General features: G+C 57.2%; 4 protein-coding genes across 4 annotated transcripts, besides 2 other annotated features; all 4 read left to right on the top strand.

Annotated features, from left to right (window-relative positions):
• Positions 1-1,156: 1,156 nt before the first annotated feature.
• Positions 1,157-1,296: a repeat region.
• A 1,766-nt stretch (positions 1,297-3,062) lies between these two features.
• On the top strand, positions 3,063-5,870 carry LPMP_310940 (hypothetical protein; the record flags this gene model as incomplete). The annotated part of the gene is made up of 1 exon (XM_010703180.1): positions 3,063-5,870. The coding sequence occupies one exon, from the start codon at positions 3,063-3,065 to the stop codon at positions 5,868-5,870; it is 2,808 nt and encodes a 935-aa protein (XP_010701482.1).
• A 1,395-nt stretch (positions 5,871-7,265) lies between these two features.
• Positions 7,266-7,821: a repeat region.
• A 2,290-nt stretch (positions 7,822-10,111) lies between these two features.
• LPMP_310930 (hypothetical protein) lies at positions 10,112-12,373 on the top strand (the record flags this gene model as incomplete). Its single annotated transcript, XM_010703179.1, has 1 exon — positions 10,112-12,373. The coding sequence occupies one exon, from the start codon at positions 10,112-10,114 to the stop codon at positions 12,371-12,373; it is 2,262 nt and encodes a 753-aa protein (XP_010701481.1).
• A 914-nt stretch (positions 12,374-13,287) lies between these two features.
• LPMP_310920 (hypothetical protein) lies at positions 13,288-16,740 on the top strand (the record flags this gene model as incomplete). Its single annotated transcript, XM_010703178.1, has 1 exon — positions 13,288-16,740. The coding sequence occupies one exon, from the start codon at positions 13,288-13,290 to the stop codon at positions 16,738-16,740; it is 3,453 nt and encodes a 1,150-aa protein (XP_010701480.1).
• Positions 16,741-17,873: 1,133 nt separating this feature from the next.
• Positions 17,874-19,136, top strand: LPMP_310910 (hypothetical protein; the record flags this gene model as incomplete). The annotated part of the gene is made up of 1 exon (XM_010703177.1): positions 17,874-19,136. The coding sequence occupies one exon, from the start codon at positions 17,874-17,876 to the stop codon at positions 19,134-19,136; it is 1,263 nt and encodes a 420-aa protein (XP_010701479.1).
• Positions 19,137-19,748: the final 612 nt, after the last annotated feature.

The following is a 19,748-nucleotide window of genomic DNA, read 5'->3' as shown; positions in this document are numbered from 1 at the left end:
CGAGGGGAGGAGGGGACAGGAGAAGAATACCGTTGCTTTTGCTCTCGTGGTGGCTGGTCTGTGCACTACATTGTCTCTCCGTCGCAGTGACGTTTTTTTGTCTTCCCTTTCATCTTTCTGCGCTGCTTCGATGTATTGGTTGTATTTTTTTTGTTTTTTTTTCTCTTTTTTCTGTGTGTCGTTGTGTTCCTCCGCCCCCCCCCTCCCGCCGTTGTTTCTCTGTTTCGTCTGCTCCTCCCCTACGTGGTGGTGGTGCAGCACACCTCTCCTTCGGTGCTTCTTGTCGATTTACCTTTTTTTATCTGTTGCTCTGAGGCGTGCGCCGGCGTATACACACGTGACGGGTCGCGACCGCCACGGTCGAGTTTTGCCAAATTTTGTTTGTGTTTCGATTGTGTATTTATTTGTGTTTGCTGTGCTTTCCGCAACGGCCTCGACCTCTCTGTTCCGGGAGAGACCGTCGAGCAACCGTCTCTGTGCAGCGCGTCTGCTGTAATGCCCGCTTGACGTGCAGCAACACACTGCGTCCGCGTGTGGACGTTTACAGCGCACCTTGTCGACGAGGAACACAGGTGGAAAGCACTGCGCCTTATCCGAGACATGTCTCTTTCAATTATTTATTTATTTGTTTTACAACCAAGTCGGTTTCCCTCAGCACGGTGTACGGGGAGAGGGGACCACACCAGCACTCTTCTGTGCTTGCCTGTGTGGTTAACTATTTTTACGTGTCACGTTTATTGAATTCGTGTTCCACCCCCCCTCCCGGTGAATGGGACTGAGCTAGTAGAAGCGCTGAACATGCGTGTTCCTCGCTGAATCCTCCATGCATGCGCGCCACATCGCCATCAAAGTGGAGCCGTTTGTCCTCTGTGTATCACCGGTGTAGGGGGTTTCACAGGAGTACACATTCTTTGCTTTGTTTCTCATGAACAACTCTTAGAGGGGACATATTATACTACACAATGGTGCGACTAACGAGGCTTTCGGAAACGAGGGGCTACGGTATGCACGTACTCGCCGAAGAAGAGGGCAGCGCAAGGCTATACCATTCTCTGCCCCTTCCTACTCTAACGCACGGATGAGTTTTCCTTTCCTCTTTCTCGCTGCCCCCTCCCCCCCCCGACAACCTGTGCCTGCTTGTCTACACTGGGGCCCTTCGCGCAGCGGATGTATGCGCGGGAGGGTCAGGGGGGGGTGCCTGGCAGACGCGTGGTCCGACTAGACGTCCCGGGCGGAGCCACATGCACACGGAGGCGGGTGGGCGGTGACGGTGTGCGCATGCGGCTGCGGGCGCGTTCGTGGTGGCTCAGCGCGTGGGAGATAAAGTAGTTTTCCCAACTTCCCAGCACACCAACTGGGAGTGGTACATGCGCCGAAGAAAAGAGAGTCGAGAGAAGAGCATGCGTGCCACTCTTAGATTATCGCCGGTTGTTGAGGTTTCCTGTGCGGGGCAGGCGGGGCCGAAAAGGAGTTTGTGCTAGACGACTGACGCTGGCATTAGTGGGCTTCTGCCGGCTGACAGGCGAAGGGGAAGAAGAGCTCCATCTCTCTCTCTCCTCCTCCCACACACACACTTTTTCTTTTGTTGGGCACTCTGCGGAGGCTCGCCTTTGACGTTATTCGGTGCAAATTGCTGTCAGTACTCGAGCCGTTGCTCTGCCCATTTACGCTTGTTAACCGCTTGATGGAGAGTGGCCATGCGCTTCTCTGAACCCCACGACGGGCGGGGTCGTGTGCCTGCCACGCTTTGCAACACCCCAACAGTGCGCACACACACAAAAAAAGAGACACCGCACTGTACGCGGCGGAGGCGCTTGCCAGTGGTCGAGGGACTGACGCACAGAGAGGCGTCTTTCCCTTGTCTGTGGTGCGGCATTGCACAAGAGGTACGTATCGCTGCTCATGTGCCCCCAAAAATCGAAGCAAAAAGGGAAGCCTTTTTTTATCGCTGCAGTGGAATGTTTGGAGTGGCACCCCTGCACCCCCCTTCACGCACACATGAGCCTTCCCCCTTATGCTCCTCCTCTTCGCCTCTGCCCTTCCTCATCTCTGCGCCATGCCGTCTTTTCTTTCCATCGACCCGTCGTTCTCGCCTTCCCTCTTCACTGCATTACGCTTAGTTGAGCCACCTCACTCTACTCGGGTCTTCGACTTTCACACTTTCCTTTCGCCCGTCTGCCCGCTTACTCTTATTTCTTTTCCTGGACTGGTGTGGATTTCTCCGCTGTTCTTCTCTTTGCCGGCTCTGTCTTACGACGTGGCTCGTTGGTTTGCGCGTCCCTACATTATGCGCATGGGGGGAGGGGGTAGAATTCCTGCCAGGAAATATACACGCATATTCACACCTTTGATTTTCTGCTCATCAAGCGGCTCACGCCTGATTGGTTGGCCCCCCATTTTATGCTTTTAAGTTTTTAAGTTTTTTTTTTTTCCACCTCCGGCTTGTGTTCTCGGTTGCTGCGGCTGTCGAGGTGTGTTGTACGTGCAAGGAAGAAGGCGCAGGAGGCCAACAAGCGGCACGTCTCTCTCTTTCGCGCTTTCCTGTTGTCTTTCCTTTTTTTTTTTGTGCGTTTTCCTCTCCGTTGCCGTCTCTCCGCAATCCTCCGTCACTGGGAGAACAACATCAGCCGCAAACGCGTGCGAGTGGAGGAGGGCCTTATACAGGAGGTAGGAGTGCTGTGGCAGGTTGCCTCTCTGCCGTGTTGCCGAGCTTATCGTATGTGTGTGTGTGGGTGTGTGCGTTATTTGAGTGGTGCGCGCACGCGTATGCGTCGTCTTCCATTGAATTTTTTTTTTGTCTCCCCCTTTTTTTTCTCCTTTTTTTATTTTTGTGATCGTCTCCTCTGTTTTGTTGATTTGAAGTCCGGAAGAGTCGCAAAGCGAGGAGTTCCGCGCCACCCCCACCCATTCTCGCGTGTTGCCGCTACTGTACAAAGCGCCGACGCGGTGCGTGAATTCGCTACTCTCTTCGTCTCTTACCAAGCGACCGTCCATCAAGTGACGGGGGTGGCCCACCTTTGCTGTGAAGTGTGTGTTTCTCCTTGCCGTGGCCTTCAAGCTCGATGAGCTTTTTTTCGTTGCTCTTTGGCAACGATGAGAAGGCCTCGCAAGTAAAGGCTGTGCGAGTCCCCAGTGGAGGAACGAATAACACCTCCCCACTCGCTCAAGTAGGCGGAGAGGGTTCGAGGCCAAATAGGGCGATGCTGAACACACCAACGGAGACGGCGTCTGCCATAAAGCGGCAATGCAACGGGGAACCAAAGCGGTTGCAGCGGCACAGTGCCACGGCGCCAGCGAATCGAGATCGGCTGTCTCTGTGGAGTCGACTGCTATGTCGACCCGAGGTGTACGATCCGCACGTGGAGGCAGCTCCGCTGACGCATCTGCTCGATGTGGAGCCGGCAGACACGCAGCCGCAGGAGCATGTGGCGGGCTGTACGGACAGCGGAGGGGCTTCGTTGCAGAAGTGCTACTCCGTGCGTTCCTCCAGCGGAGAGGGGCGTTGTGCCGCCACCCCGCTACCAGAGGGAGACGACGAGAACTGTAATGATTCCGAGGACGCCGTTATATCAGGCTCCGTGCTGAGCGCTAGCATTGATGTAGAGGAGTTCGAGGAGGCGGAGGTGCAGAGCCCCAGTGAGGAGTCCAACACAGCGGAGCTTCTTCTAAACCCGCAAGTCTTTCACGTCTTCGACACGCGGCGCTGCCGGGTGCGCATGTCTACTGTGCTGTCGAGTCCGACCTCGGCTACCAACCTCCGCTTCACCACTACATTTCCAAACGACAGCGGCACTCTCTCAATGGATACGACGGAAAGCGATGCCGCGTCTTCGCGTGGATCGGTCTCCTCCGCCGAACGACGGCTCATCTCACCTAAAGAGTTAGCGAAGAAGCACCACCAGAGGCGTCAGCAATCGAAGCAGGCCGCGAAGCGTGCTCGCGAGTACAAGGAGGCGTGGGCGGCACTCGTTGCCTCTGCACAGCCGCACGCAAGCGGTGCTACGGATGGCGAGGCGGCTGGACAAACAGATGTGCGCAGTGCGGAAGGGAGCGGCCCGCCAAGCATTCCCCCCACTTGTGCTTTAGGTACCTCCACTGTGACTTCGCATCTCACCAATGAGGCCCTCGAATCTCTGCGTGAAAGCACGCAGCCGGTGCCGTACGATCTACCCGTGCCCTTCCTAGCAAGGCTGTGCCACTATGCACCACCTCCCAAGAAGGCAAAGGACGGCGCCGAGGAGGAGAACAACCGCGCAGAGAGCTGCTGCAGTCGCTCTAGCACCGATAGCAGTCAGGTCGCGCTTGACGATGAGCTGGTGAATATCGAGACGGAGCTTCCGGTCATGTATGGAGCCGTCTTGAGATGCCGGGACTCTGCTTCAAGGGCGAGAGAACACGACGGCAAGACTTCGCCTTCTTGCACTCGCCTAACGACGGTCACTGCGCTACGAGGCAGCCAGCGCAGTCCAGCTGGGAGGTATCCACTTGGGTCTCGCGCCTATGTGGAGCGTGTACTGTTTGCGCAGCGCCGACAGCAGGAATGGGCGCTGTTTGCGCTTCTCACAGAGGCACACCGACAGGCACGCGAGGCCCACGTCCGTCTTGCGCAGCTCTACTATTACTACATTATTCCCATTCTGGCTCAGTACAGGACTGAGGCCGATGTCAGAGGACTGGAGCGGTCGCTGCTGATGTGCGGCTCCGGGGCACTCCGCATGTACCATACGAAGTTCTGCCGCACTGTAGTGTACAGCCGGCCCATGTTGCAGAGGAGCGCACATGGTGATACTTCGTATTCCATTGCCTGCTATTTTCAAGTGCAGCCAGTGGACTACCAGCTGGTCGAGTACCGCTTTGAGAACACCTGGCGAGAGCTATTTCTGGAGGTAAAGGCATACCTTGGCATGCAAGCTCGCGAGGATGCAAGCTGCTCTACCCTGCCGACACTTTCAGAGCTGGAGAACGGGGCTTCTGCTGTGGACGGCACTACTTCCACTGGTCCCGGGTCTGTGTGTGTTGCGGCGACGATGCTGCACTCAATGGAGCTGTTCGAGCGTCAGCGGCACACTCACAGTGCTGCGCGGGACGCGGAGGAGTGGCTGACTTGGTACTACTACTACTTCACACCTCGTGTGCTGAGCGCCGACTCCGCCGAGAAGCGCGCTGCAGTTCAGCGGAGTTTGCTTCCGCCACCCCCGCCACCGTCATCAACGCGGGTCTCTCAAAGGGAGCCGAGATGCGGCAATGACTACTCGAGGACCCGCGCTAGTGATTCAAAGGCGCCGCAGCCAGCCCTCCTCGAGAGCGAGTACCTTCCGTTAAGCTGGATTCGCGCGTGCAACACGGCTGAGAGGGAGAAGGTGCTTAACTACCGCCGAGACCTCAAGCTGAGGGTAATGAAAAATTTCCCCACTCATCGGCCAGTCGCGTCGGGCTACGGCGCTACTGCTAGGGCTGTAGATAGCCCCGGTACGGTCAGCGAGACATCGTCCACTCTCGCGACGGCTGCCACGAGTGTCAAGGCATCTCGCGAGACGGTGTCTGCTAACGTGGCAGCTGCGTCATCCGGATGCCAAGCGGTGAAACACGTCTCTGAGAGTAGAGACTTGCTCAATAGCGCGCACGAGACGGAGGGAGGATGGCTGCTTGCAGAGCACGTGGAAGCAGACCTCAAGGAGGCCGGGCTACTGAAGCCGTCAGCAGAAGTACTGCCAGAGGATGCGATCAGCCGGCAGAGTCATGATACCGCTGAAGTAGAGGACGGGAACTCAGAGGAGACGGACGACGAGGATGGTGCTATCCCTACTGGTACCCACTGCACCGTAAGTGCTGGCTGCTTTGGCCTTTCGTTTTTTTCCATCTTTGAGTGAACAGGATGATTTCCACACGGAGATGAAAAAAAAAAGACGCGAAAGGGCGAGACGGCTCAGCATTACTGCAGCTGTGTGCCGCAGGTGACTTATTTCTCTGAGTGCGCCTGCGTACGTGGCGTGCTTTTGCTCGATAGCAGTACTCTACCCACACCCTCCCACCCCTCTACACACACACATATGACTACATATATGTGTGCTTTTTAAAAAATTCGCTTTGTTTTTCTTCCCCCTTCTTTCTATGTGCCTGTTGCCTTTTGCTGTCTTTATTGGTTTCTTGTGCACCCTCCACCTCCCCCCCTCACGTATGTGTCCACCCTGTTGCTGCTTTTCCTCGGGTGGCCTTTCTGTTCTGATTTGATTTGCTCACTCACAAGGCCCCTGTAGTAGGCCGTGCGATTATGGATCGAATGGGCTTGTGTCTCTGTGCACTCCCTTTTCTTCGTCTGTTGCTGGTTGAGTGTGTCGATCGTCTTTTCTCTTCCGTTCTCCCTCCTGCTGCGAGCGTTTTTACCTTTCCGTGGCGATGTTGACTCCCCACCTCACCCACCCACCCGCTTGCCTGCCTGCCCACGTCTGCAGAAAGGCGGGGCACGCAGATTATCAGCCTACACTGCCGTGTGTGCGTGTTGTGTGGGAGCCAACGGTGTTGTGCTGTTTTTTTTCTGTTTGTGTTTTGTTTTTGCTCCCAGTGCGGACACGTGCTTCTTCGCCTTTTGCCGTTGTTCTCACTGGACTGTCTCCGAATGGGATTCACCTTTGTGTTTCATGCGGTGTGCTCTGAGCCTTGATTGATCGTCTTGTGCGTCTTTCGAGTCGTCTTCTCTATCTTTGTTCGCTATTTCGCAGAGGAAATCTCGCTCCACAACGCATACCCACGCAGAGGGGAGAGCAGGCTTAAGGAGCGATGCTGATGACAGGATAAGCGGCACTATCGCGAAGCGTGCGACTGCAATGGCGGCCTATTTTTTGTCTTTCGCTTTCCGGTTTTTTTTTTCTAAGGCGTTTTTTCCTCTCTTCCTCATCTCGCGCGTCGTCTTGCTGTGCTGTGAAGTCATGTCATTGTAACTTCAGTGCGTGCGTGCGTCTGTGCTGAGGGATTGTGGCTCTGTAGCTTTACGTGGGCCCGTGTGGCCTCTCTTTTTTTTTTTTCCTTCTTCCTTTTGTTGTTGTTGATTTCTTTCCCGGCACTTCTCCGCCCGTTGATCCCGGTCCTGAGGCAACAGTGAATGGGGCTCCTTAACTACACCGTTGCTTCGTTTCACTCCTACTCGTTGTCTTTGTCTCTCTTTGCCTATATGGAGGATTAGGCGAATATACACGATTAAATCTTCTCCTTTTTTTTTCCTCTGTCGGACTACTGCGCCCCCCTCCTCGATAACGGGGGGTCGGGGACGCCTCAGCGTGCGGCACATCAGGGCCCTGCACCCCACTCTCTCTGTGGGGAAGCCCAGGCAGCCCCCCATTCCTGCCAGTGCGGAACCACTGCTGGCGGTGGCAGGGCCAAGCATGCACAATGTAGCGAGGCCAGAGAAGTGCGCCGCTGCTGATGCCGGCGGGCAGGTCCTGGATGGCGCTGCGTCGGGGCAGCCTGCGACAGTGAGCACGTCTGGGCCATCCATGTGATGGTCAGACTGTCTGCGTGACTTGGATGTAGTGCCCCCATTGCTCCACTGCCCACTGGTGTGGGGAGCCTGAGCCACCCCCGGAGAGATGCAGCAGGTGGCGATCGGCACAACGGGCGTGGCGGTGAGGCGACCTGCGCAGCGGTGGCTAGGTGGAGTTTGAGGCGGGGGAGGGAGCCGCGCTCGGATGACTGAGTCGGCGCATTGCTGTGAGGCGCCTCCATCGTGTCTTTACACGATACGGTGTGCTTGTGAGGCAGGGCCGTGGCAGAGTGGTGTTGGGCTCATGTGGAATGGTAAAGAACGGACCAGTTGAAGCGAAAGAAACTTTAGTGTTCCAAATCAAGTGAGGAGGTAAGGATGCAGAGGGGTTCTACTGCGAGCTGCCCGAGCACACCAGGCCTTTTTGTTGTTGTTTTCTACGGACACAGGGACATGTGAGATTGATTCAGGTACGCACCGTGCAGAACGCAGTCGTCTATGCAACGGGTGGTTGTGCGGTGAGTGCGCAGGCTTTCTGTTCACATGCGCTTTTCTTTGTGGTTCAGTGTCACTCTACGTGGAGAGAACGCAATAGTGTCTTTACGTTTTCTTTGATTCTCGTCCCGAGAAGGCGGCATCTTCGACCGCTGATTTTCGTGTACGTCGAGCTACTCAATTTGCTGAAAGCGGCTCTTCCCGTTCTCCAATTCTAAGCCCTGTACTGCCAACCTCACGGTGTTGCCCGAGTCTCCTTTTTTACCATGCTATTACTGTGGGGAGCAAATCTGCACGTGCATGAGCACACCTTGTTCCTCTTTTCTTCGTTGCCTCGTTCGGCTTCACACCAGCGGTTTGCCACGTGCCTTGGCTTTGTGTTGTGCACTTTCGCGTATGTGGACCACTGACAAGGCTCAAAATGCGTGAGCTGTCGGAAGGCAGCAGCAACAAGTCAGGAACACAATCGAGAGTGGGAGTGACGCAGCTGAGGGGGTGTAGAAGGAAACGGTGGGTGTATGGTCACACTTTAGGAGAGCTGTGACGTACCCCCCTCTCGAACTGGCTGAGCTCTTCTTCTCTCTTCCCTGTTCTGCTTGTCGGGTTGCATCATCTTAAGTGAGAGGGCAAAGGGAATGTCGACGCTCGATTAACGAGTGCGCGTAATGTGCACTGAACGAACGAATGGTGGACGACACACAACAAAACGGAACACAGAAGATATACACGATATTTTTCATCGTTTCTCATTCATTCGCTGCTCGGAAATCAACTACGCATGCAGACGCGCGTAGTCGCGTATGAGGAGAGACACACATGTGGCGCAGTGTTACTCTCTTACTCTCAACGCTCACTGATGTGTTGAGAGGGGACCCATCGGCAGCCACTTGTGTGGTTCTCTTTTCCCGCTTTTCTTTTCATTCTCGATCATTTTTTTCTTTCGTTGGTTTGTTTCATTCGAATTGTCTCTGTGATTTGTCTCCGTCACTCCAATCTCGATGAGCATTGCGATCCTCTTCGCCGCCTTTAACGACTTTCCTTTGCTTACGGTGCGCTGCAGCGCTGTTAGCTGCTGATGCGCGTCCTCGACAGGGTCCGCCTGTGCGTTTTTTTTTTGTCACTGGGGCTGCGGGGGTTTTCTCCCCCTTTTTCCCGTGCCCCATCCTCCCCCCCCCTCACCCCCCTCCCTCTCCACCACTCGGTCGGCTGCCTTCGCTTGTCTTTTTCCCTCTCCATTTATGTGCGCTTCATCAGTGCACACGTGCTCAACACGCATCAACTTCCATTTTTCTGTTCCTCCTTGTTCCTCTCTCCCTTCCTCCGCCTGGTCATTCTCTTGTGCCCAACTTCAACTTGCATAACTGTTTGCCTGCTCTCAGTCTTGTATGCAGTTGCTTGTTGGTCCCTCCCTTTCCGTCTGTACTGAAGAGTTCAGACTCCGCGGGATTTTTGGCTGTGCTAGGCATCACTCTCTTATCACTGTTGCGTGAGTGCTCCACTACCGATTTTATATTTTTCCCCCTTTCCGAGACGGACGGGCGCATGACGGCATCACAGACGAGTACCTTACTCGTGTACCGGTACCTGACTGCGACTTTACTGTTCTTTATCTTACTCGTACGTTTTACCACTGCATCTCTCTCGCTTGGGTTTTGGATTGTCTCTCATCTCTTCCGCGTCAAATGCCTGCTGAGCTGCTGTTGGAAGTGGCGGTACCGGGGCGCATCGTAGATGCTGTGGCCCGAACAGGGCACGCCTGACGCGAACGTTAAGGCGGGAGGGCTTTCCCACTAGAAATGGTGACTGGGGACAAAGGAGACGCAGCACCCCCACAGCTGGTGAGCAGTAGTCTGTACTTGAAGGTGTTCGCTTCCTCTCATATCGGCACACCAGCGCAGCGCAGCCGTCACGCCCGGTATCAAATTCTCTGCTCCGTCTACATCTTCCCTCTCTACACACTCTCGTCTCCGTCTCGCTGGTTTGACTGTCTCATTCCCCTTTTTTACCCTTCTCACGGGCCCCGATGCCGGTGTGCGCATCTGCCGCCCTTCCGTCTTTGCTGGGCCCACACTGCAGTGCACATATTTGACCACACCAACACCGACACCCGCTTGTTGTGCCCCCTCCTTTACCTCCGCAATGGACACGCGAGGCCTCCGTCACTTGAAGAGCTACCTTGGCAAGGCAGGGGAGAAGCTGGCCAGGGCGAAGCGAGCTACTGATGTCGTGCCCGTCCTTGCCACCCGGCAGGTAGGGACAGCGGCTGCTCGAGCGAAATCTGTTGACTTTACGACCGTGCCAGAGACGGTTCTGGGGCCGCTCTCGCATTCAGTCATGGTGTACTTGGAAGGCCGCCTCACGAGCGGAGCGACGTACAAGCTCTCTCGGACCCAGATGGCTGTGGTGGCTGCTCTCGCAGCACCGGGTTCTCTCCCTACGCGGGGCGGTGCGGAGGGCTCGAAGAGTGGCGAGACCACCTTGGCAGTTACGCGCGCGAAGGTGGCGGACATGGCGGCGGTAGTGGATACCCTTGCGGTGTCGGCGCTGGAACTCGCCGCACGCCGCGCTGACGAGGGCAAGGCGGTGAAGCGAACCGCTGCAGAGGGCGCCTTTCTCTTTGTACTGGTCGACACAAGCAGCGAGGCGGCCGAAGTAGCAGAGCAGCTCGAGGAGCGCTACGGGCTAACAGTCCTCTTACTCAGTGGCGCGAACACCTGCCGCTACCCAATGTTTCCGTCCATCGCCAATGCTGCCGGTGAAGCTGGCGCAAGTAAGCCAAGAAGCGCCGCCTCAGCGACGCTGGCGGTAAAGCGACGCAGGACGCAGTCAAACTCACGTAGGGCGGACGAGGTGGCACCGAAGGACGAGACTACCGTGAGTACTCCGGTGCTCACGGGTGCGGTGGTCGTAGTGGTGGCAACGTCTGCAGCGTTCCTCACGGTGGACCGTCGCAGCGCTATTTGGAAATTCATTGGCAGCTGCGCACTTCTGCTGCGTCGTGCACCGACGCACACGGGCTCTCTACTGCACACGCTCAAGGGCAGCAAAGCGGCGTCTTCTTCCTCGACTGGGACCATGGCAGAGCTGCTTAACACGCATCGGTGGGACTGCCTCGGCCACGTTCCGGCAATCGCTGTTCTGGCGGCAGAGCAGAAATGGCTGGCTGAACCCGAGGTGGATTTACTGACAAGGCTGCGTGTAGAGCGCGACCTCAGCAGCGGTGTAGGTGGTGCGAGTACGTCCACAGCATCCTCCATCTCCAGCGCTGTTGCAGCGCTTCGATCGCCAGTGACGGTTCACTACGCTGTGGCGCAAGGAGCGCATCGCTTTCAGTTTCTCTTTGGCTTGCTGAAGGGCTTGGTGCCGCAACGCGGGATCGTCGTGCACGTCGCCACGCGCGAGTGTGTTACCTTTCTCTACGACGCTCTCTACTCCTTGCTAGGTGAGCTGCCATCGTATGTGCAGCTGCTGAGCGACTACGGGGGTGCGGGTACGTACACCAACATGCACACCAGGGCTGACCGCCAGCGGCTTTGCGTCACCTTCGACTCAACGGTCGAGTGGGGGAGAAATGGCAAGACAGCGGCGGTTCTCTTGTCCTGCCACGGGCTTGTCCCGCGGCGCGGCACTGTATTCCTGCAGTACGACCTCATTCCCGACGTCCTCAACTACAGCCAATTCATAGCGGATGTACTTTCGCCTGGCGCAGTTGCGGCTGACGCAGGCAATGACAAAGGGGGCACCACGCCGTTCACAGCAGCCGAGGTGGCGGTGCGGCGGGAGACGACGGCTCGGCAGCGCAAGCGCAGCACGTCTCCTATTCCGGTCTCCATGACGGCGAGGAAGGTGAGGACAGGAGCTACCAATGCCGACGCTGAAGAAGCCTCCTTGGAAGGCAAGGCGACAGGCCCAGCAGAGGTGAACTACACCCATATTTTACTCTTGCTGCGTCCGAACGAAGTTGCCGGGGCGCTACACCACCTGCGCCAAGACGGGTCCAGACGCTACCGTCTTGAATTTCGTGAGCTTGGCCCTCAGACTAGTGGTCGCTACCATCTTGTCGGAGAAAAGCTCAAGTCGATGAACAAGAAGTTGTTTGCTCTCCAGAACGCCGCCTACTATGCCTACAAGACCACCATGCGCGCCTACAGCACTATTGGGCCGCGCGACGTGTACGACGAGACAAAGGTGAACTTAAAGAAGGTTGCGGAGGAGTTTGGCTTCACGGAGCTGCCGCTGCTCGACCTGCGCCTGAAGGACACGGCCTTTCGTCCCAAGGAGGACTACTACCGTGCTGCTCGACAGAAGCAAGACGCGGACCGTCGCGCCTACAAGGCGTTTGCCCAAGCGAACATCATTGGTGAGGCTCCGGAAGAGCACATTGCTGACAATATCGTGTGATGCATGCAGCTGCGCTCTGGGGTGTGTCACGGATCATGCTGTGCTGCTGTGCTGTGCCTGCATGCGTGGTGGTGGTGCTCACGCTGCCGTCGTGGGGTAGCGGGGACTAGTTCACTATCCTTTAAAAACTACGAAGCGAGTCGAACAGAAGACATAAGTAAACAACGTAACTCGGTGGCACCGTTGCTACGGGCAGCGCACGGCGGCACTCAGGCGTACGTGCACCGGGGAGTCTTTTCTGGACTGACCCCAACGCACTTGTGTCGGCTCGTGTGGCTCGCTTGCTTGAAGGGTCTGGGTTCCATTCTGTTTCTTTCCTCAATTCTGCGGCTTTTAATCCTACGCGGTGTACTGAGGTCGATAAGATAATTACAGCTCCCGCCTATGCGTCGTGGGCGGACGGATTTTGCGCAGTAGCCGCGCGATCCCCATCCAAACAGGCAGCTGCTGGCAGCAACTGCAGGGACGGTTGTGCATCCCCCCTTCTCCCCACCTCCGCCTTCCCACTCTAGCCGAGAGCATCGTTGGTGATTAGCGACCCCCCCATTTCCCTCTCTTCCAGCACGACCATTCATCGACATCAAAATGTCTTCATCTTTCTCTCTTTCTGTCGCTGTTTGTTTCTCATGTACCCCCCTCCTCCTCCTCCTCCCCTCAGACTCGTTTGATTCCCACCGAGTGGATCGACTTGATAGGCCACAGGCGAGCCGAGGTTAGCGCACTGCCTCCCGCCCCTCCCATACCCACGACGTGCTCGCCAATAGACGCAAGCAAATCCATATTCGCACACACTCACCCGCGCCTGCACAGGCGGATACAAGAATACTCTCATAGACATCTTTACCTTATCGAAGCTTTCCTTATCGCACTCTGTGCTGCTCGCCTCGTTGTTTCTTCCTGCAGTCCTGTTCGTCATGCACTGCAGCAGCAGACTCTCGAGGATGCCTCAGAAAAGGGTGTCAGAGGCTGCGGAGCGTGTGCCAGAGCCTGACCCATCTGAGTGCGTGAATACCGTGCCCGCGACTCTCCGGCTAAACACCCACGCCGCGACAGTACGGATGAAGGAGAAATTTACTGCGCCGTTCATGGTGTACGATGCCCAGGCACGGCGCATTGTTGCCAACCCCCAGTACGATTGTACTCTCACCACAGAGCTTCACCGAGTGCAGAGCATCATGCTCACAAAGCTGCGCACCCCGATCCAGGCGCACCTATCCTACACCCCAAAGGAGCTGCTGTACGAGCTGGAGACTGCGCTGTTCCATGTTTGCGCCTCCCTTGCCGTCCAAGACGACGCGTCCTCGCTGCGGTACGTACTTGGCGACAGCGAGGCAGACCTGCTCATGCCGCAACTGGAGTCCTTTCTAGCTCATCACAACGCACCGGCGAAAGCGGTCGTAGCTCTTGCGAAGTGCCTCAGCGAGGGCACCTCGAATGACGTCCTCACATCGTTTCTGCAAGTGCTCAAGCAGCGAGTTCAGCAGGAACTGGACCCCGCGGTGGATCGCAAACGGTCTGTGCATGAGCACAGCGCTCTGCTTGCCACCAAGAACAACCTGCAGGACATTGTGCAGCTAATGCGCGATATGCAGACGGCGTACCACAGCATTGACACTGCGTCCCAGATTCAGCGTCGGCAGCCGCAGAGTGACCCGACCACGGTGGACTTGGCTCAAAGTCCGGCAGCTAACGCCGTCTCCGCTAGGATAGTCGAGGATTCATTCTACAAGGTGCTGCGCTGGGTGGTCGCTGTGGATGCTGATCGACGCGCGTTGCATGCGGCCACCACCGGCGCTGCCGCCACTGCTGTAGAGGAGTCTCATCTGGCGACAACACCGGTGCCCGCGGCAGTTGCGACGCCGTCCAGATCAAGCGCGAAGGCGTTTGCAAGAGTGGTCGAGTACGATCCGTTCACGGGGAGGGTAACGCTGGAGCGCGCTGACGCGGCCCAGCGCTGGGGGCTCCTCCTGAACAGCAGGGGCCTCCTCGTGGGAGTGGAGAATGAGCTGCGCAACTCTAGCGAGGCTGGCGAGCGGTTGTACGACGCCATCCAGCAGCAGTCTGGCGAGGCTGGAGGGCTAGCCATTTTCGAGGTGAACCGCCACCGCATACGTGCCGTCCACCTCAGCGACGAAGAGCTCGCTTCCAGCGGCGATGATATCATGCAGAAGCTGCGTGCTACCCTAACTCACGCGACCAAGACGCTTAGTCTCACTATTGAAAGGCGCAAGCAGGCGGACTTGACGGTGCCTCGCGAGGTTCTGTTTGAGGTATCCGACCAGGGTGGCGAAGGAGGCGTCGGCCAGCGCTGCCTCCTCATGATGGAACGCGCGTCGACGTCCATTTCGTGGGGGCTTAAGTTGAAGTACTTCAAAGACTCAGTCGCCGTGCTGTCTGATTTCGCACCGAGAGCGAGGCTCTCGAGCGCTGCCAAAAACCTTCTGTTTGACATGCGAGGCCGCCTCCGTGTGCTGAAGGTGAACAACCAAGACATGGCGAAGCTCTCGGCAGCGGAGATGAAGAGTCTCGTCTCTGGCTCGCTGTTGCTCAGCCTTCATCTACAGGTGACAGATTCGAAAGGGGATGTGCCGCCTAGTGTTGAGGCACCGCCGCCCCCTCAAGGGGTCCTGCTACCCTCAGCTGAAGAGGTGGGCGATGCGCAGGAGATGCCGGGGGTGGGGGCAGCCCCTTCAGAGGCACAGAGGGAAGCAGCGACGCTTGCAGAGGTTGAGGCAGCAGCTGATATGCAGGCAGGGCCGAAGGACACGGGGGATTCGGTACAAGCCGAGCTCAACGATATGGCCGCCTCGATCGCCGATGAGTTTCTGAAGCAGCACAGTGGTGAGGAGGAGCTGGAGGCCAAGGCAGCGGATAAGAGTGAGGTGCCCGCCGTGGAGGAGGTGGACATGGTGGCGGCCGACCCGTTTGAGGAGCTGGACTGGGCCAAACCCACTACCACGATTGGAGCCCCTGGAGATGCGAACGATGACGAGGACAACAGGGACGCTGAGAAAGACGCCCTTTTTGAGGAGTCGTTCCGGCAGCAGCACTACGAGGAGGAGGACGGGGTCGAGGACGCAATCATGGAAGGTTTCAAGGGCGCCAATGACGACGAGGTCCTCCCTAAAGTGGAGGAGGCGGATGAGTTGATTCGTGGCGGCGAGGAGAGTGCGGTGACGCGCAAGACTGCTGAGGACGCGGGTACGGCTGAAGAGGCAGCGAGGGACGTCATCGAGACGGGCAGAGATGACGCTGAAGCGGAGCCGTCAACGAAGACACGCGAGCACGAGTGGGCAACTGCCAAAAAGGCAAAGGAATCGGCGAAGAAGGGGAAAAAAAGCGCGCAGGTCGGCGGCCGCCAGAAGAAAGTCGGGAAGTCGGCCGAGGCAGGTGCGCAAGATGCAGACGACAACGAGGACGAGCCTGCGCAGAAAGCTGCAGAGGTGGACGAGAAGCAGCTGGATGAAATGGAGGATAACGAAGCCGCCGAGGTGTCTCTAGGCAATGCCACACTCACGGAGGAGACAGGGACGCTTCCGCCCCAGGCTGATCCGGATGACACTGCGGTTGGGGACGCCGAGGCCGAAGTGAAGGCAGTGAGTGAGACAAAAGGTCGCTCCCGCGCTAAGGCAAAGGAGGTGGAGGCGAATAGGAGCGGTGTCAGGTCAAAGTCCTCTGCCCCAGCAGCGGCCGCCGATGAGGAGACCTGCTCTACAGAGCCCGAGGGCTCCGGCAAAGGCTCCACCTCAGCTCCAGTGGATGTGCGACTTATTGATCTCCCGCCGACCGTCGCAGAGGTGGCCATCGAACATGGGCGCGAACGCATCACGAAGCGGGAGAGGCACTCCGCGAAGGCGACCGCCACAGAGACTGAGGTGGGCAAGGAAGAACGTGGAGGCGGCAAGGGACGCGGCGATGATGCAACAGGGGGGCCTGGCAATACTGCGAAGGACTCGGAAGCGGTTCTCGCCGCCGAGGATGGGGTAGGCGATGTGCCGCGTGTTTCGTTGAGCCAGCTGCTCAAAGCGAAGCCGCTAACCTTTGAGAACGATGTGCGGCTCGAGAAGTTTGACGGGTCGAGACTAGAGTTGGAGCGGTCGAGTACGAAGCACCCATGGAACATCAAGGTGGCCTTTGCCGGTGAGGACATCATCATGACGAAGCTGCCGCCCTTTGCTCCCAAGCAGCTGACGCACCCCTTTCTGCGCTCTCTGCACGCGGGTCCGCAGGGTGAGGTGAAGTGGGTGGTGGACGGCCTCAATGGACAGGACCTCTCTGTCATGTCCAGATCAAACAAGACGAAGGCGCTGGACGCCATCAAAGGCTCCACGAAACTCTCTTTAGTTTTAAGAGCACTGCGAAAGTGATATGGTCGAGGCAGCCGGTGTGGGGGGTTTGCAATATAGCGGTGCATCCGTGTCTCTCCGCGTGTCGGTGTGCTGCCGCGAGCGGGCGGGCGGGTGTTGGTTGCTCTCCTTTCAGTGCAAATTTCATAGAGCTAAACGAAGAAAATGCTGTACAAGTGCTTTATCAGATGCTTCGCTCGCAGTGTGTGTGTGTAGGAGTTGGAGCTGCGTGGACACGACTACCATCTTTCATCCATCCATACATCCATTCACGCAGGCCCCCTAGCTGAGCGTGTGAGTCACAAGAGTCCCTTCCCTATAGGTCACATCTCACCTACTGAGTAGGCGAAAGTGCGATGGTGTCATCGTCTGCGTGGCAGTGCAGCGGAGCAGCTTTGCTTTGCTGCTGTTTCTTTTTCGTCTTCGTTTCTCATCCTCGACGATCGTCTGCGCTGCGGCTCCTTCCGTCACTCGCACATCTAGCTGTCATCACAGTGGTGCTTCGTCTTGGTTTCGCGCGATCGGTATCGTAGAAGCTCGTCTTCGAGCTCCCCCATTTCATTTTCGCCACGCATGCCTGTTTGTTCGAGCGCCCCCTTCCCCGATGCTCGACTAGTCCTCCTCCCTGTCGCCGTACACCTCTCTTTGTGTTACGCTTCTCTCTCTTCGACCGCAATGCGCAATAGGAGAGGAAAGAAATTGGCGTCTGAAGGGCTGCTCTGCAACCGCAGCAGCAGAGACACAATCCACATAAGCCAGCGACCACTTTGCCAACATCTAGAGGCGCGTGCTGCCGAAGCCCCGAAGGACGGGCTTCTGTTATTATCTACCCGAGGACACAGTAAAGCAGACCCTTCTACGAAGCACCGAGAAAAGAGATACACCTTTCATAGATTCCTGGAATCCTATCGTGGCACTGCATCGCATGCAGGGGGAAGACGCGCACACCGATTCATAGGTCGAACACGCTCGTGCTGCCTGCATCATCTGTGCTCGTATAACTGTGCCTACAAATAAAGGGTGAAGCGCCACTCGCATCTTTCCCTCCCACCTCGCGTATCACCTCACCTGCTCGTTCTTTTCATAGAAATCAGCTCAAAAAGGGCAGAGAGAGAGAGAGAGGGAAAACAGTCCTACTCGCCCCACCGTCACCAATGCTCGTACGCAACGTCCCGCTTTACGCGGTCAAAGTTGTTTCGGCGTCGCTTATTGAGTCGATGGTCTTCTCTGGCACGGGCAGGCCTACTGCGAACAGCCACGCAACGCTCACTTTTCACCTCCACCGCGTCCGTGACAGCGAAAGTTTTGGTGTCGACTACGCGTTCCGTCCGTTTGGTGGCGTGCGAGCGCAGTGTTTTGTTCGCGGCATGCCAGCCGACCTCGTGGCGTCCTCAGCTGCTCTGAGGGGGGTGCTTGGCAACGGACAGGCTTCTTACCAAAACTCGATTCGGGTAACGAGCATTAACGGCGTCGTTCGATTAACCAAGAAAACCGTGCGGGGGCTGCTCGACAGCGGTCGTGACGCGGTCGTGCAGTGCGCTGTGTCTGCCGTTGCTGGCGGGGCGTCTGATCCTCAGCAGGTGGCCGCTGGCGTGAAAGGCGAAGGGAATGAGGGCAACGCAATTCACCCTCCCAAGGGACGTGATCGAAGGCTGAAGGTGCGAGTCAAGGATGCTCCCCATGCTGATGATACCGAGGTAGCCGAGGAATCCCCCAAGAGTCTGGTGAAGAGGCGAGGACGGCACGCTCCTGCTTCATCTCTGAAAATTCCCAAAGTGAGCAAAAAGAGGCTGCGCTACTCCGGCGAGCGCTCCGTCGTGGAGGGGTTAACCAACAAAGATGTGGACCTCTCCTCTATCGATGGTAGCGCGTTGGCCAATGTGGGGGTACTGAATCCAGCCGTGCCTTCTGCAGCGGACGATGTCAACGCGGCCGCACTGATGACTCTGAACGAGCTTTCCCCGATGAAGCCCGTACGGACACGCGGTCGGCGATCAACAAGGCTCTCAGCGTTCCTTGGCGCGAAGCGGCAGAGCACAACATCCGAGAAGACTTCGGACGACGTTTGGTTTATGCACGCTGAGGCAGCGCCAACGGAGGGAGGAGAGGGGGAGGAGGCGAGCGCTGTGTATGCGGCGATACCGACTCGGAAACGGCGAGGTCGCTCCCCCAAAGTAGCAGCGGTCGACGCTCACGCCGAGGTTGAGGCAGTGGAGGCACTGAAGCGCGAGCAGCGAAGGTCAACTGCCCGCCTCTTTGAGCTGGAGAAGCAGAATAAAGTCACGAAACGACGCGGGCGACCCCGCAAGACGAACAAGAGCATAGAAGAGCTGGGCACAACTCAGATAGCAGAGGCCCGCTCAAGGGGGGAGCTCGCCAAGCACGACGCGGACGCGTATGTTGAGCTAGAGTTTTGATGAAAAGGGTGGGATTGACACTTGACGAAATCTCCTTGGTGATCTGCACATTGGCATCTCTCTCTGTGTAGGTTAGTAAGGGGCCGCAAGGTAGTGTTGGAAATGCTCATCTCCACATCCTTGCAAGGCCGCAGAGACACAGTGGAATAGGTGTCGAGTATACTCGTTGTTGTCTGTGTGACCGCCAGGTGCGGCGTGGTTCGTATCTCCTCCTGTGTTGCCAACTACTCCTCTGCTTTCCGCTTTTTCTTTTTTCATGGAGGGTTGGGCGCTCTGCTCGGACCTCGGCCTGTGCGGTATGCCCGCCGACACCGCTGCACGGGGTATCTTCCTCCGTCTGTGTCGCCCTACAGCGCTGTTTCCGCTCTCTCCGGATTGACTGATGCCGTACAAAAAAAAAAGTGATGTGCGCATTTTCTGCGGCATTTTTTTTTTTTGAATCAGTGCCGTGCTGAGCGGCTTTTCTTCAACCTTTCGCACGTGTGTCTCCGTCCTGTAAGTGGCATTGGTTACTGCCAGTTGGGGGGCGGGGGGGGGGGGGGAGGCCTTGGCGCGAAACTCCAAAGCACCCTGAGCTCGGTTCAACTGAGCAAGCCCCCTCCCCTCACTGTT

Source organism: Leishmania panamensis (assembly GCF_000755165.1).
Source record: "Leishmania panamensis strain MHOM/PA/94/PSC-1 chromosome 31 sequence".
In the NCBI taxonomy this organism is placed as follows: domain Eukaryota; phylum Euglenozoa; class Kinetoplastea; order Trypanosomatida; family Trypanosomatidae; genus Leishmania; species Leishmania panamensis.
Note: the sequence above shows the minus strand (reverse complement) of the source record. Positions and strands in the feature narration are given on the sequence as shown.